The 14,347-nt window shown below is 34.8% G+C and overlaps 1 protein-coding gene across 31 annotated transcripts in view; it reads right to left on the reverse strand.

The window, feature by feature from the left end:
- Positions 1-14,347, reverse strand: part of LOC139751502 (calpain-A-like) — a 244,635-nt gene that overhangs the window by 151,797 nt on the left and 78,491 nt on the right. For 19 of the 31 annotated variants that reach the window (XM_071666965.1, XM_071666969.1, XM_071666983.1 and 16 more), the window contains 10 exons: positions 13,068-13,160; positions 12,794-12,892; positions 12,345-12,446; positions 10,494-10,586; positions 10,092-10,169; positions 8,780-8,839; positions 8,198-8,374; positions 5,950-6,033; positions 2,764-2,861; positions 120-161 (listed from right to left, as the gene is read on the reverse strand). In XM_071666965.1, the coding sequence (XP_071523066.1) occupies positions 120-161; positions 2,764-2,861; positions 5,950-6,033; positions 8,198-8,374; positions 8,780-8,839; positions 10,092-10,169; positions 10,494-10,586; positions 12,345-12,446; positions 12,794-12,892; positions 13,068-13,160 (926 nt within the window). Of the gene's footprint in view, positions 1-119; positions 162-2,763; positions 2,862-5,949; positions 6,034-8,197; positions 8,375-8,779; positions 8,840-10,091; positions 10,170-10,493; positions 10,587-11,795; positions 11,892-12,344; positions 12,447-12,793; positions 12,893-13,067; positions 13,161-14,347 lie in introns of all 31 variants that reach the window. The other 12 variants (XM_071666973.1, XM_071666992.1, XM_071666977.1 and 9 more) reach the window with 9 other exon arrangements.

Genomic DNA, 14,347 nt, shown 5'->3' on the forward strand with positions numbered 1-14,347 from the left:
GTGAGGATAAATGTTCATAAAAAGAAAATTTCAGAAAAGTTGGAACACCCTGGCAGTAAGCAGGAAAACAAAGCAAAAAACAAATTCAAATGCCCAGTAAGCTTTTTCAAAATACCCACTTGAATGAAAATCTAAACTTGGTTGCATACGCCACATTGACCCTGGGGGAAGAACATGTAAGATTATACATCTTAAAAAGCTATGCCATGAATTCTTAAGAGCTAACACAACTCACAGCTCTAAAGGCTAAAACATTCCATAGACCATCACTTTCCATATGCAAATGAGCTCTACGACCAAAGATCTCCAAGGGCCATAAAACAATACCTATACAGCTCCAATGGTCTGATCATGAAGCTCAATGGGCTAAACTGTTCTACATACCACTTGAAGCTCCACAGACAGAGGTATCCAATAACAAGGGAGATTCTGGGATCAAAGAGCTACAAGGAAAGCATCAGTGGAGCTTAAGAGGGTCACACTAACCTCCCTGAGCCACTGAAGTCAAGACATCACCAAGACCTAATGTTCAGGATGTCCAAACCCTCAGGAGCTTCTAGAGCCAAAGAGCTTTAGAGACCACACCAGAAGCCATATAGCAAAGCCAACAATATATCCCATGGGTATACAATAACATGTGAGAAACATCAAAGAGGAAGGATGCAATCATGTCCATAATTTTGACTGTATATATTAAAAAATAACATATAGCATGCAGAATGTGAAGAATATTCATCTATGAGCATATATACTTTTCATGAGTACATCACTTGCCATGACTTCCAGACTTCAAATCAGGAGAATGAATAGAATGTTTAAGCATATTTTACTATGCTGTAACTCCTTTAAGTGTACTGTGGATGATAATTGTCACATCTCAACAATGAAGAAAAAATTTACAATCATCAAAATTCCTATAGAAGGAATGGACAATGGAACAAATATATAAACATAAATCTCAAACAAATATAAAGTTTCTTCTCATTCAGAAATTCCATGACTAGATTTTCATTAGTTGTAGTATACATTACCCACCAATAAAGTTGGCACGAGTGGACCTGTGGCAATTACAGTGACACTGGTGTCCGCTGATGAAGTTGGTGCCCTCTAGCGAGCAGTGGCAACTATGTGACGGGCAGCATACCACATGAATGGTGCCTTCCTCAGTAGCAGTTTAAGTGTTGTAGGTGGAGTGAGTGTTTCGCTGTGCTCCCCACTCATGCCTTGGATTTTCATTGTTTTTCCCCTTTTTGACCTATCACCTACTACAGTTAGAAATATTCCCTTTACAACCGACAAAATAACTTCTACAGTTGCACTTTACAAGAGAAATAAGTCACTTACGGAAATTTCTAATATTCTTAGTAAGAGACTGAGATCAGTACAATGATGGGTGAAAAAATTAAATGATATCAGCAGCACTGCTACACAGACCCATGTGAAATGTTCTGGGAAGGCCAAAAGAACTTCTCCACATGTTCTGAATATTCTTAAACTTCAAGAAGATGCAGATACACATTTGAGTGCACAAGAATTAAGAAAGAAATACTAAACTGCTCAATGATGTAATGGTAAGGACAGTGCAGTGCCACTTACACAGGGACCTTAAGTACCTGGGATACAGACTGCATCCTAAATCACGCATACCCATAGGCATCAGAAAAGAATCAAGCTTTGCAAAAAATATGTAGTGTGGGATACAGCTAAATCAAAAAGTGTCTTGTGGAGTAATGAATCCACCTTTTCTGCGACAGATGGCCGTGGCAGGTGTAAGCGAAGGCAACCAGGCTGTGATCCATTTGACCCTATGTACATAACAAGCACTGTAAAGTTCCCTGCTTCATTTATGTCAAGGGAGCATTTGATATTATGGGGGACCTTGTAGTGTTGCCAGAGAATGAAAGTATGAACAGACATAGTTACCTCGAGCCACTATGCGACTACCTTCCACATTCATTCAAAAAGTGCAAGGCCAAAATGATCATGCAAGATGGGATGCCCTGCCACACTGCCAAACTAGTCACTGATTGGCTTAAGGACTGTGCAGTGGAGTTTTTTAGTGACTAGCCATGGAATACACTTGATATGAATCCAATAGACAGCTTGTGGGTACTTATCAAAATGAAATTACGTAACATGGATACTTTATTGCAAAGATCTACCTTAAACGGCTTCAAAACTTTGCTGATTCAGTTCCTAGTCATTTCAAGGAGTGTATGCAGAGGAAAGAGAAACCAATAAAGTACTTGTTGTTTGACAATACACAGTTTTCATGGTTTTATTTCATGTTTATCCTTGATGGTTGTGCCACAGCCCCCTCAAGCCTACTTCATCAGTAGGCACTGTACATGCTCTTGCAATAAAATCAATATGGGAGAATTTATGACTTTTGACTAAAAATTACTTCTGGACCTGTGGGATCTTTGCCATATTGATGGAAAATGCAATACTGATTGCAAGTAATATATCCTAAAAAAAGCAATCTGAATGTCTATCATCAATAATGTTTGGTTTATAATAACTAGCACCACAAATTTATTCTACTCCAATATTTTACCTATGTAGTTTCAGAACAGAGCATTACAAATAACTTGACAAAATAATTAATTTTTTATAAGGCAGTAAAGAAACAAACAACAAAAAAAGATGTCTGATAAATAACTATTCTCCTTGACAAAATAAACTTAAAAACACAACAGTTACATTCACTAAAAGAAAAAAAGGAGAGCTTAAAAATGATAACTTCATAATGATCATACTGACCAGGATCAGGGAAAATACGGTGCTTCGAGGGATCTACATGGCTCTGAGTCAAGTTCTCAACAATTTCTCCATCCTCCTTTTTGGAAAACTGTGCCCCCCTGTTGATTACAAAAAAGACGTCAATATGCTACTCTATAGCATAAAAGGAATATAACAGTACATGTTTAAGTTTAACATATCCAAAATAAAGTGAATATTTACTATTACCACTTTTGAGAATTAAGATAACACCAAGAATTAAATTTCTACAAAACATCACTTACTAACAAATCATGAGCTGTGATATTCTACATCAGTGCTTTTATAACCTTGCAGCCTTTTGCATTCTTAAAATGATGACTCATCCTGGTCATATGTCAGTTTTTGTCAATGATAAAGTCATGCGTCCTAGTCACGAGTAAAGGACAAAAATCCCTACAGTGCTAAGTAGTTCCATTTCTTATGGTATATTTTGGGTCTAAAGATGAAGTCATGAGAATTTCTTTCATCAAAATGCTTTTCTCAATTCCTGCTATTTCCTCTAAGGGTCCTTCTTTTTTCTTTTCCTCTTCCTCACCAGCAAAAATCATCTGAATTTCTCTTTGCATAAAAGGTGGCCAAAAACATTAAAAATCATATGTATCTAATCATCATTTCAGCTACATTCACATCCTTCCTCAGATATACATATGTTCTTGTTTTCTTTTCTGTTACTTGTTATTTCACGCAAAGACATCTTCAAAGTTCAAAGTACTAAAAGGCTTTCCACTTGGAGCATTTGACCAAAAGTGAAAATACGACAAGGTGCCTTTATGGCAGTTCAAAGCTTATCATTCACCACCAACTAAAAACTTTTAAAAATTGTATACTATTGCACAGTATCATTAGTTACATTGCCATGATGATTAATGAAGTACTTATCATTAATATCTGGCAAGTTACAGTCTTTTTAAAATTAGCTGCACTGTATGGTGGAACTGAAATATCTGAGCTTTAAATAGATTCAGGCTTTCTCTGAAGACTTATCATCTATGCTGCTGTTGGCAGAAATTAAAAAGGATTACCAATACATTAGCAATTTCACATGGGAAACTATATCATTTACAAAATCATATTTGCATGTTGTACCAAAACTTCAAAAATAGTCATACTCATGGATATATATGGTACTAATTTTAGCGAACCCAGTGACAAATGCAAATCATAAAAAAATAAAACATGAAAATTCATGCCATTAATGGCAACACAAACATTTAACAGATGCAAAATCAAAATATTCATCACAATCATATACCATGCATGTTAGTTAGGTATAATCATAACTTAGAATACAAAACAAATCAAACAATATATCAATTCATCACATACAATAAACAAAATTAAAAATTGTAAGATAACATATGAACATATGCATACTATCTGTCATAATTAAGATTCTGAATAACTAAGTCTAATAAATCTTATAACAACATAAGAACATGCACAAAAAGTTTGCAAATTTCTCAATTCAGGTTATTCTGTATGAGTGAAAAAGTGAATACTCAAAGGTAAATAAAATGTTAATGGCTTTTCAAAATATCCAACATCTTCCAAGCACTTGTCCTTTTAAATAGTTGTGTGAAAATAACGTTCAATTAATTCTACAACAACATTGTTAATACAAAAGTAACTGTAAGGTTATTCATTCTAATACAGCACATCTAAATCTCCATTTCTATGTCTTTGTAAAGATGTTAAAAAATTATGTAACTGAGCAAGTCTTTACGTAGATGGTTAACTGGTTGTCAGGTCATCCATGGAAGTAGTAATAATAAAGTACAGGGTGTTCAGAAAATAAAAAAAATTTCAATAGTCTAATGGAAATTTCTACTTCTTGGTTTCTCCAGAAGTATGTTTAAAAAATCTATCACACCTCATTGCTAATACCTGACTCTTATCATCATTCCTTAATTGCCTAAAAACCTTTTGAAAGAAGAGGTTATTAACAGAAAAAACCTAAAAGCCCTAATATTGGATATATCCTACAATCATAACCACAATGTAGTCCTATTTGCTTGTCTACCATGACTTCTCACACTTACTTCATAGAACTACAACATTACTATTTCCCCACTCATACATATTCCTACCTTTGACTCATTGCCCTTCAATCTTGTCAAACTGCTTCATGTCACATGTAAAGGAAGATTCATATTCCAATGCCATAATATCTTCAGGAATGCAAACAGATGTTAACAGCTTCACATATGTTGACATCAAATTCAGAAGCAGAATCAATGCATACAAGTTTTTGGGTATCCAACCCTACTACATGTAATACATTAGTATAAAAGCTTCTGAATAAGATTTAGCATATGTAATACTAATTCACATATATGTGATGGCATTTGGGATGAAGACTGGCAAACCCTTGAGAAGTACAATGAAATAATAGTCACATCCCAGTTCCTTTCCTTCTTTTATTCAGTGCACTGTATGGGCAGAATCTTTTCCAAACACTTTAAAAGAAATATTCTATGTAGAAAGTATCAAAGAATCAACATCGTTGCCTGAAAATCATACAAAAGAATCCTCATACTGGGGTAGCAAACAGGGACTGGAAGTAACTGCATTATGCTTGCACTCTTAGAAACTACCCTAAGTGAAAAGAGGGTAGAAAAGTAAATACAGAAGCAGTAAAACTATAGTTACGAGGATAAATAAAGTTTCATAATGTGTGGTAGATCCCCAAATAATTCTGCAATACTAACCACAAAGGAAACTTTAACAGGAACAAGAAAACTACAAAATTACCAATCTTTCTCTTACTAATCCTACACTTTTAAATCAATAATGCTTCCATGGATGAAAGAGACCAAATGACCAACCACTTTGAAGCTCTTTACTTAATACCTATATTCAAGACAATACTAACAGAAGAAAAAAATACTATCAACAGCAAAGAAGAAAATTTAAACTGAAATGTGATGAAGTGGGTTACTGCAGCATCCCACATAGGAGTTGAAGTGGAATACTGCAGCATCCACCTCTCCCACTTCATTTTCACACAAACAATTTGTAAAACCTTACAGAATGAAAACTTGCATTATGATAAGCAGCCATCACTCATATAAAAACAAATAATTCAGTTAGTGTATGTCACCAAATCTATAATACATTACAAAAATAACCAAAGATTACAGTAACTATCCATGATCTATAACTCACACTGCACCCTCCATGACCTCAGCTAAGACATCAGTGGAGGTCGCCTTTACAACGTCATTGACCACACCTTCGCCCAGTTTGTTGCTGTGAGGGTGGATAATCCAGGCGGGGAAATAGGGAATTAAGATATGAAACTCAAGCCAGGATGATTCATCCTGACCTGAGTACCTGCACTAAACGTTGATGGACCTATATTCTACTAATAAATCAATATGTATCATCCTGACATTAAACTTTAGAAATTCAGACCTTGGGAGATGAATGGGATAGAACTGATTGATTAAATAATAGCATAAAGTGTGTTTTGAGCTGAGGGATTCTCTAGTACTAAAATATTTACCATGCATCCCTTTCAAGATCATCTGTAAACATCATTACTTCATGGTTAAAATCCACAGTAAATAATGGTGAAGAGTGCAAAAAAAAACTCTACTAATTGTATGAGAGCCTTATAATGTAACTACCAGTCAAGTTAACTATGTTCTAAATATCAAATGTGGCTAACCATAATGATCTAGACAAATTACACATCATAATTCTTTTGTAGTAAGTACACAAATAAAGCCTATGTCCCTCACTCTGTGTCCCATGTTCATGGGGTGGCACCTCCAAGGAATAAAGGGTAAACTAATTCTGAGGTCCTGGCATCACAGAGAGATTGGTTTTATACATAGTGATCAACATCCTACCAACCCCATCTAAACCAAAATCTCTTGGGTTATTAATACAGAGTAGTACATTGGTACTTGGATGGCTCTGTATATGTGTATGATATACTGCATGCAAACACAAAGTCGAGTGCTTAAAATGGTGTACCAACTTAGGACACTTATTCAAATACACACAAATATTTGAAGAACACATAAAACTAAATACACCAATACCCTAATTCTACAGTACTTTGCTAAGTGTGGTAATGATTATCCATGGTATAGGATTTGACAGTCATGTCCTAGACATTAAAATCATAACTTCAAATTTTAATCTTAAGAGTAACAATGCTATCAGCCATTAGAAACATACTAATTGGACTACTAATATCATTTACGCAATAATATCCTCAGTAATCCACTTTTGGTGCACTATACTCTGGTTAATCTAAGTCCTTTTTTACCACAATCTGTATAAGAGAGCATTGGTGTATGTCTAGTAAAGGAAGACACCAATTTTATTCACTTTTATGTATGGCTATTAACTTCCTTTAAACTTTATAATTCATACTTTATTTGAGAGCAAGCATACATTGTGCTTTTTAATAATACATATCTCTAATACAATTTATATGTATCTGTGTCTATCACGAGTTACAGTTTTAAACCGTGAGGGAAAATATATCTGATACTATATCTCCTAAACCACTTTGCTACCATAACTCCTCCAGCTTACTCTAAATACACTGTAATTTCATCCAAATTAATTTCAAAGCACCAATTACATGAGGTGTTACAGAATAAATCTGAATGTATGAGTATCATCACTCATACTGAAAAATTCTAAAATGACTATTAGCCAGAGCCATACTGATGTGACTAAGCTGGCTTGGTTTCCAAAATAAGAAAAATAACCAATGAACATTCTATAGATCTATCTTAATATCTTAGCAAAGGGCTTCAGAAGACAGCAAAGATTAATATATAAGCATATATGCTATCAATGAGGTAACTTTGACAAAGATGAAATGTATCTTAACTTGAACAAAACTTAAAACTGTATGAAATTTTGGATTAAAAGCAAATCTTGGTTGACAGCTAAATTCATTCAATCATCATATTAATACAATTTCAAAGATGAAAGAAGATGGAAAGATAGCAGTTCAGTAATACTTCTACATGAGAACTGTATCCCCTTCTTTACTTTTACTACCCAGTCCCAAGTGAAGTCTGCATTTAATGTATCCAATGTAAATAATGTTCTCTATGCTACCATAAGTACAGTATTCTATCACATTATACTATCAATAATGCACCAATTTCATAGTGGATTTATTACACTCTAAGCATCTTAAAGCAAGAACAAACTATAAAATTAAATCCAGGGGGTTCTGGAGAGGTATACAGAGGGATCAGGAATTCGGTGCAGGCAAGAAGTAACTGTGAATTATGTAGAAAGTTGTGGGATATCATCTACATAACTGGTATAATAGAAAATTCAGTGTCGAAGCAAAAATTAAAAGGTGCTAGTTTCTGGATCTCTTTTACACAATGGAACATCCTCTGATAAGTGACAAGTAACCCACATTAAACCTTACCCTATAGCAGCCTCCACGGCTGTGGCGGCAATGGCTCGGTACATAGACGTCCCTGATCCCACCTGACCCCCTGGTTGCCCAGGCAGGCCCCCAGGTATCCTAGGCAGTGCTGGAAAGCCTCCTGGGATACCTGAGGGCCCATTTGGCAAAGAAGGTCTGGTAGGCACTGGTCCTGGCCTTTGTGCAGAGTAGTGTGGTAAATCATTACTTTTATGCTATAATTTCTTGCTTTTGGCAACATAAAATTAATATAAAAGCATTACTCTTTTAGTAGCATTGAAGTTCATCAGATGGATAATTTCCAGTTCCAATAAACTACATTATGCTGACTTTACCATAGAGAATCATTTTGAAAAAGAATACTTGACATACAGCTACTTGTTTTATCTTTAATGCTTTTGCCACACCCTTAAACAGAAGTCACATTGCTGTAATGGATATATTTATTCTAAAGCAGTACAATATGATCTGTATCCTAGTATCACAACAGTACTGAATATACACTAAACTGATGTGATTTCACTACCACTCAGCAAAATGTTGACAGAGACCAGGCATAGGGGATAACATGCCAGACATTACCCATGAACATCAATCTGGCTAATTAGATCATCTGATACACGGCCACCACCGCCACCACCACTGATGTCAGCATGTAAAGAAAATGGAAGCTTTTGTAATGGTAGGCTTCTATCGAAAGTTTATCATCTAGACTATTTGCATACAGCTAACTAATAAGTAGTCAGCAATTTGTTATCAATTAATCTAACTAATACGGTACAGGGAAGAAAAATGTACAAATGATTTACTCATCTTGTGTTCTGAACTTTTCTAGTTTGCCTAATCAATTACTAAAAACTTCTGGTTTTACTAGCAATATTCCATTCAGAATCCCTATTAGTTAATCACACATAAAAGATGACTGTCAACTTTATCAGGCTAGGTGCCTGCACATGATTTGCAATGGATACTTTTATCTAGTTTGTATACAAAATTCAATTCCTTATGAGCCTCTGAACTGGCAATAAATAAAATGTACATGATTCATCTACGTAATAACTAATTCAATTTACAGTACAATTAGGCATTTATTCCAATTATGTTGTTTACCATCTAAACACACGGATACAGAATGTGTTACTGCATATGATTCCTTCTTGAAATATGGCAATGTTTATCTATGTACAAAAAGAGAGTACCTTTTCCAAAGAGTAATGCTGTAAAATACTAAGCCTCACATAACAAAATCCACAAACACCAGCTTTTTATTTTAGCAGCATTTTCTCACATAAGAAGTATGTGGTTTCTTTAAAGAAAGGAGTGAAAGCAATGAGTAATAGATTTACATTGTGGGAAAAGATCAGGTAATTACAACAAAATCTGTTAGTGGACATACACCTTGAAAAATTTATATCATCTGTGAATCTATTACACCTTTCCTTCTTTTTGAAATGACACACATAACTAATTGACATATTAGTAAAATGCAAAGAGAAGCAAAAAAAAAAGTACTGAGAACTGGTGAGCAAATGGATGAGTAAAGCAGAAAATATTTGTTACAAATCATCACTATATTCAATTCCAAAGCTAACTGCTACATCAATCTTATAATGAATACAGGAAACTGGGTCCCTTGAACGATGATACAATAGGGACTGTCGATACATAAACCTACACATCTCTGAAAAAGAGAGAACACAGTCTATAACTCCTACCTGAGATAAATATGAAGTACAGTACCTACTCCAACAATTGTCACCCATTATGAGAAGTATGGACATCCTCACAACCGAGCAATTAATACATACCTTAAAATGTAAACAAAAGTAAATACAAAAACTACAGTCCCTTTAAGAATTAACTTACACTTTTTAGGTAAAAAGTTGGTTCTCACCTGACTATCTTGCCAATAATATTGGATGCAATTGCACCTCCTGCTTGAGTTGGCTGGCTTCCACCACCACCACCACCACTGTTATGAAAACAAAATTATCATAAACAGCAACAAAGTACAGTACAATCTAAATATGATGCCATGTAAATGGTAATTATGATACAAACTGTGTCATATATAAGCCTGGGAAAGGATCCAAAGAACAATAACATCATCTAATCAGAAAGACCAATCAATAACAAGAAGTGTAGTGTTGTCTATCCAGTTTCAAATAAGCATCCATGTCATGCTAAAGATGACAAAGTTAAAACATATAAAAATACTTAGATCACTAAAATTTCAGTAATTAATAAGCGTAATAGGATGAAGGAAAAATTTTTGATAAAATTCACTGCTACTAACCCGACAAGTCCTCCAATAACATTTGAAGCAATTCCAGAGAGAACATCATCTTCATTCCTCTGTGTCCTATGACCTTGACCTCCTCCTCCTCCACTGTAAAATAAATATCTTTGATTGAAATATTCTATTACATTATAAAAACATCCATTTCAAAGTCTACTTTTCAACCCATTCATAATCACAATATAACTTATTTGATTAGTCTTGTGCACATTCTAATACTGTGAAAATAATGTACGCACCTAAAGAAGACATGCAATATAGGTTTGGAAAAATATCTTATTTACAGAACCTAAATGCAATTTTAAATTCAATATACAATACTGATTCTAGATACTCCCTATCCACATCTAGGCCCCACAGACCTTTCCATATCAGAAGTGGGATAAGCATGGGAAAGGGAGACATCACCTAGGAGATGGAAGGATGGAATGTTGGAGGCTTTGAAGTATCATGATATGAACATTCAAAAAGGCAAGAAGCGTACATTGAATGGATGTGCTGAACCAAAATAGATGAAGCCATGAAGACAGACTATGAAGTGGTCTGTTGGGTTTGGTTGGGAATGCTTGGCTCTGGTTTGGTGCATGATACATGATAGCTACAGATTGGACGTGTGCAAGTGAGGACAATGTTTATTTTGTTGTTTATTTTCTATCTAATTCATACCATAATGGAATTCAAATGACAGATTCAAATAGTACATACAGTCCAGGAGTACTGCTACTTTCATACAAACCAAAACTATCATATATTACCGACAGTGTATAAAGTACCAAGACATTTGTTCATCTTTGAATTTAATTTTGTCCTCATTCATTCCTGGTAGAGTCCTTGAATGGCACGCCAGTGGTCACAGGTAAATGTAAAAGAAATGCTCATGCTGTCATGAAATGCTTAACGTCAATCATTCTGGATTTGTCTGTGTGTCTGTGTTCTGTGATTAGCTAACTATTCATATGTGATCAAATGACACATTTTGTAATCTACGAGAACATACCCAAAAAATCAACACACATCAAAAGGAAAACATAAAATCTTACATACAAAAGACACAGACAGAGAAGATGTGGAAACAGTCTGATATTAATAGAGTAGTGGAACAAACCAAGAAAATGTGGAGAGCATTAAGCAGTTCTAAGAAATTATACGATACAGATGTTAAAAGATGGGGCTTCATATGCAAAATATAAACAAATAAATATTCACAAGAACATGCACAATCATCTGAAATGCTTCATGAAGATATGAGATTACAGTTCCCAAAACACTAAGAACTGAAGAAAACAACAATAAACTCACCTTATCAAATTACCGATGTACTGTGAAGCCATGCCTGATATAAGATCATTACCAATGCCGCCACTGCCACCGCCTCCTCCACCTCTGTGTCGACCACTGATAAGGATCAAGCATCCAAATTTAAATACTAAACAAGTGAAGTGGAGACTAAGAACTAAAGTGCTGCACAAAATATCTAAAGAACATTTACAAACAACTAATAAAGCATTCTAAAAACAGAAAATACACGAATGCCATTAAGCCATGGCACCTTTCCACTCTGCCTTTCCATATCTGAAATAAAACACAAGCAAAATAAAGTACAGGAGCATCATGCAGGAGTAACATGCAAAGGGAAAACAGCTTTCTACAACTGCTTGACACTTCTTAAATTACCTGTTAATTCCAGTGACAAGCATTAAGAGAAAATATCATATTAGTACTTAGTAACCTTTGGCAGAAATCTTGTTTTCTAATAATTAATCATGAAAAATCAAGCCTAAGAATTTTTGTTTCTCATATGTTGGATCATATATCAATGGAATAAAAAAATCTTATCATTTAGGCTACCCAATCATTCCATCGATCACATTCGAGATGATCCCATTCAAGAAATCACTGTTGACTTCTCCTTTCTGAACTGCCTTCACTCTTTCATCATTGCTCTCATCACTTCAGTGTGTTAGTATTTACAAGGGAAAAAAAGGAGTCATAAATTTCATAAATCCCTATGATATGCAATGGAAATTCACAGAACATGCAAAATATAATATGTTTCAGTATTGTTGTACAATATTTCACAATCCGACATGCATATTCTCTTAAATGTAATTCCTGTTTTAGAGAAATATAGTATTGCAATATACTGGTACTATTTAATTCTTTACTGTTAGTACAGTAAATCACATAGTAGCAAATTTTACCTCATAACAGTGGACAATTAAAAAATCTGTTAAAGGGAGACACAGGAATGCAATCTTTTAAATTTGTTAGCACAAGAAAATTAAGGTAAATGTTACCTCATAATATTCTGGACGACTTTAGTAGCAATACTGGTGACAATCGGGCTATTGGCATTTGCATCACGTGAAGGAAGAATTTTTCCCTCTGTGTCCTGACTACAGGGAAATATGACCTGATTAGCCGTATCCCTCTCCTCTGTCATTATTCCACTGTAGCACAATATTTTAAACATACATATATTGAAATGTTCAATGGTATAAAAAACTAGGAAATATCCATAAAATATGGTCAGTTCACCTATATGCATTCATTTCACTAATCCTCAACTACCTGACAATTTCCTTGATGACAGCAGAGGTTACAGCAGCCACCATATCATCGTTGACACTAGCAGCTTGAACATCAGGTGCCTGAGGACGCCCCCTGCACAGAGCAACCATGGTACACAGTGAAGGGAAAGGAAATACCCAATTTGACAAAGAGTACTTAAACCAAGAGACTGCTTATCTCTGCATATCAAGGAGGATACACTGGACATAAACACATCAAGAGAGCCTTAGAACTTTAATCCATCGACATGAAGCAAGCCTTAGGTCCACACTTATCACACGGCAAAAACTGGTAACTTACTGAGCATACACTATACACACCACTACTCTAGCAAAATATTTTCCAAGTTAACTATGCATTCAGGATGCATAAAAAAAAGTTGGGTTCGTGCACAGTACAGGTTCAAGATTTCCTCTTACTACAAAGGTGCTTTACCCTAATGAATCATAAACAAGTGACTGCATGTCCCTTTAAATGAAGCCTTGATCAAGGGATGTTGCAAAAGCTACTTCTATTTTCTCTCTACCAAAACTTCTTCTTACTAATCTTACTAATCAATGGGGAATTCTAAGTAAAATGATATAATGAAGATTTGCTAAATTAGTATTCATTATTCTTAAAATACTATGCTACTGAGTAAGGACCATATAGGTAGCAGGGCAGCAAAGTAACATATGCTGCTGTTCAGGAGATAATTCTCAATGATTCAAGGAAGAAATCTGTCAAAACATTGAGAATTAACTCCTGATTAGTAACTGTTCTTTCACTATGTACCTATGATGAAGGAGCAAAAAAACCAACTCAAAGAATATACTTGGAAACTGAACGAACATAAAATGCTTAACATCTAATTACTTCCATGTTTAATCTGTAAAAGGTGAAGAATATATCCTAAAGAAGTGAACAGTAACTTTCAACAATACAGGATACTTCCAACATAAATTCAATATAAAGAATACTTTTTATCCAAATGCAGAATTCCAAATGCATAAAAACTAAAGGATTTTCTTCTGATAACAAGTAGCTGATCATCAACCCTTCTACCTCAAGAAAAAGATTCTGAGATTACAAGCAAAGGTGCAATCCTTTCTTTGACCATTCCTAATCAAGATCATAACAATACAATCGGTTTGCTTCACTAAATCTCTGGAAAGATAGAATGAAAAACAAGTGGTCACAAGTCTAACTGTGTTATGTGGGAAACCCCAACTCTCTAATGGCTAAAAAGAAAAGCTTTGGTTCAAAAAGACTATTTTCTAAGGGCTTTAATGGTACATGAC

Source organism: Panulirus ornatus, chromosome 11 (assembly GCF_036320965.1).
Source record: "Panulirus ornatus isolate Po-2019 chromosome 11, ASM3632096v1, whole genome shotgun sequence".
Classification (NCBI taxonomy): domain Eukaryota; kingdom Metazoa; phylum Arthropoda; class Malacostraca; order Decapoda; family Palinuridae; genus Panulirus; species Panulirus ornatus.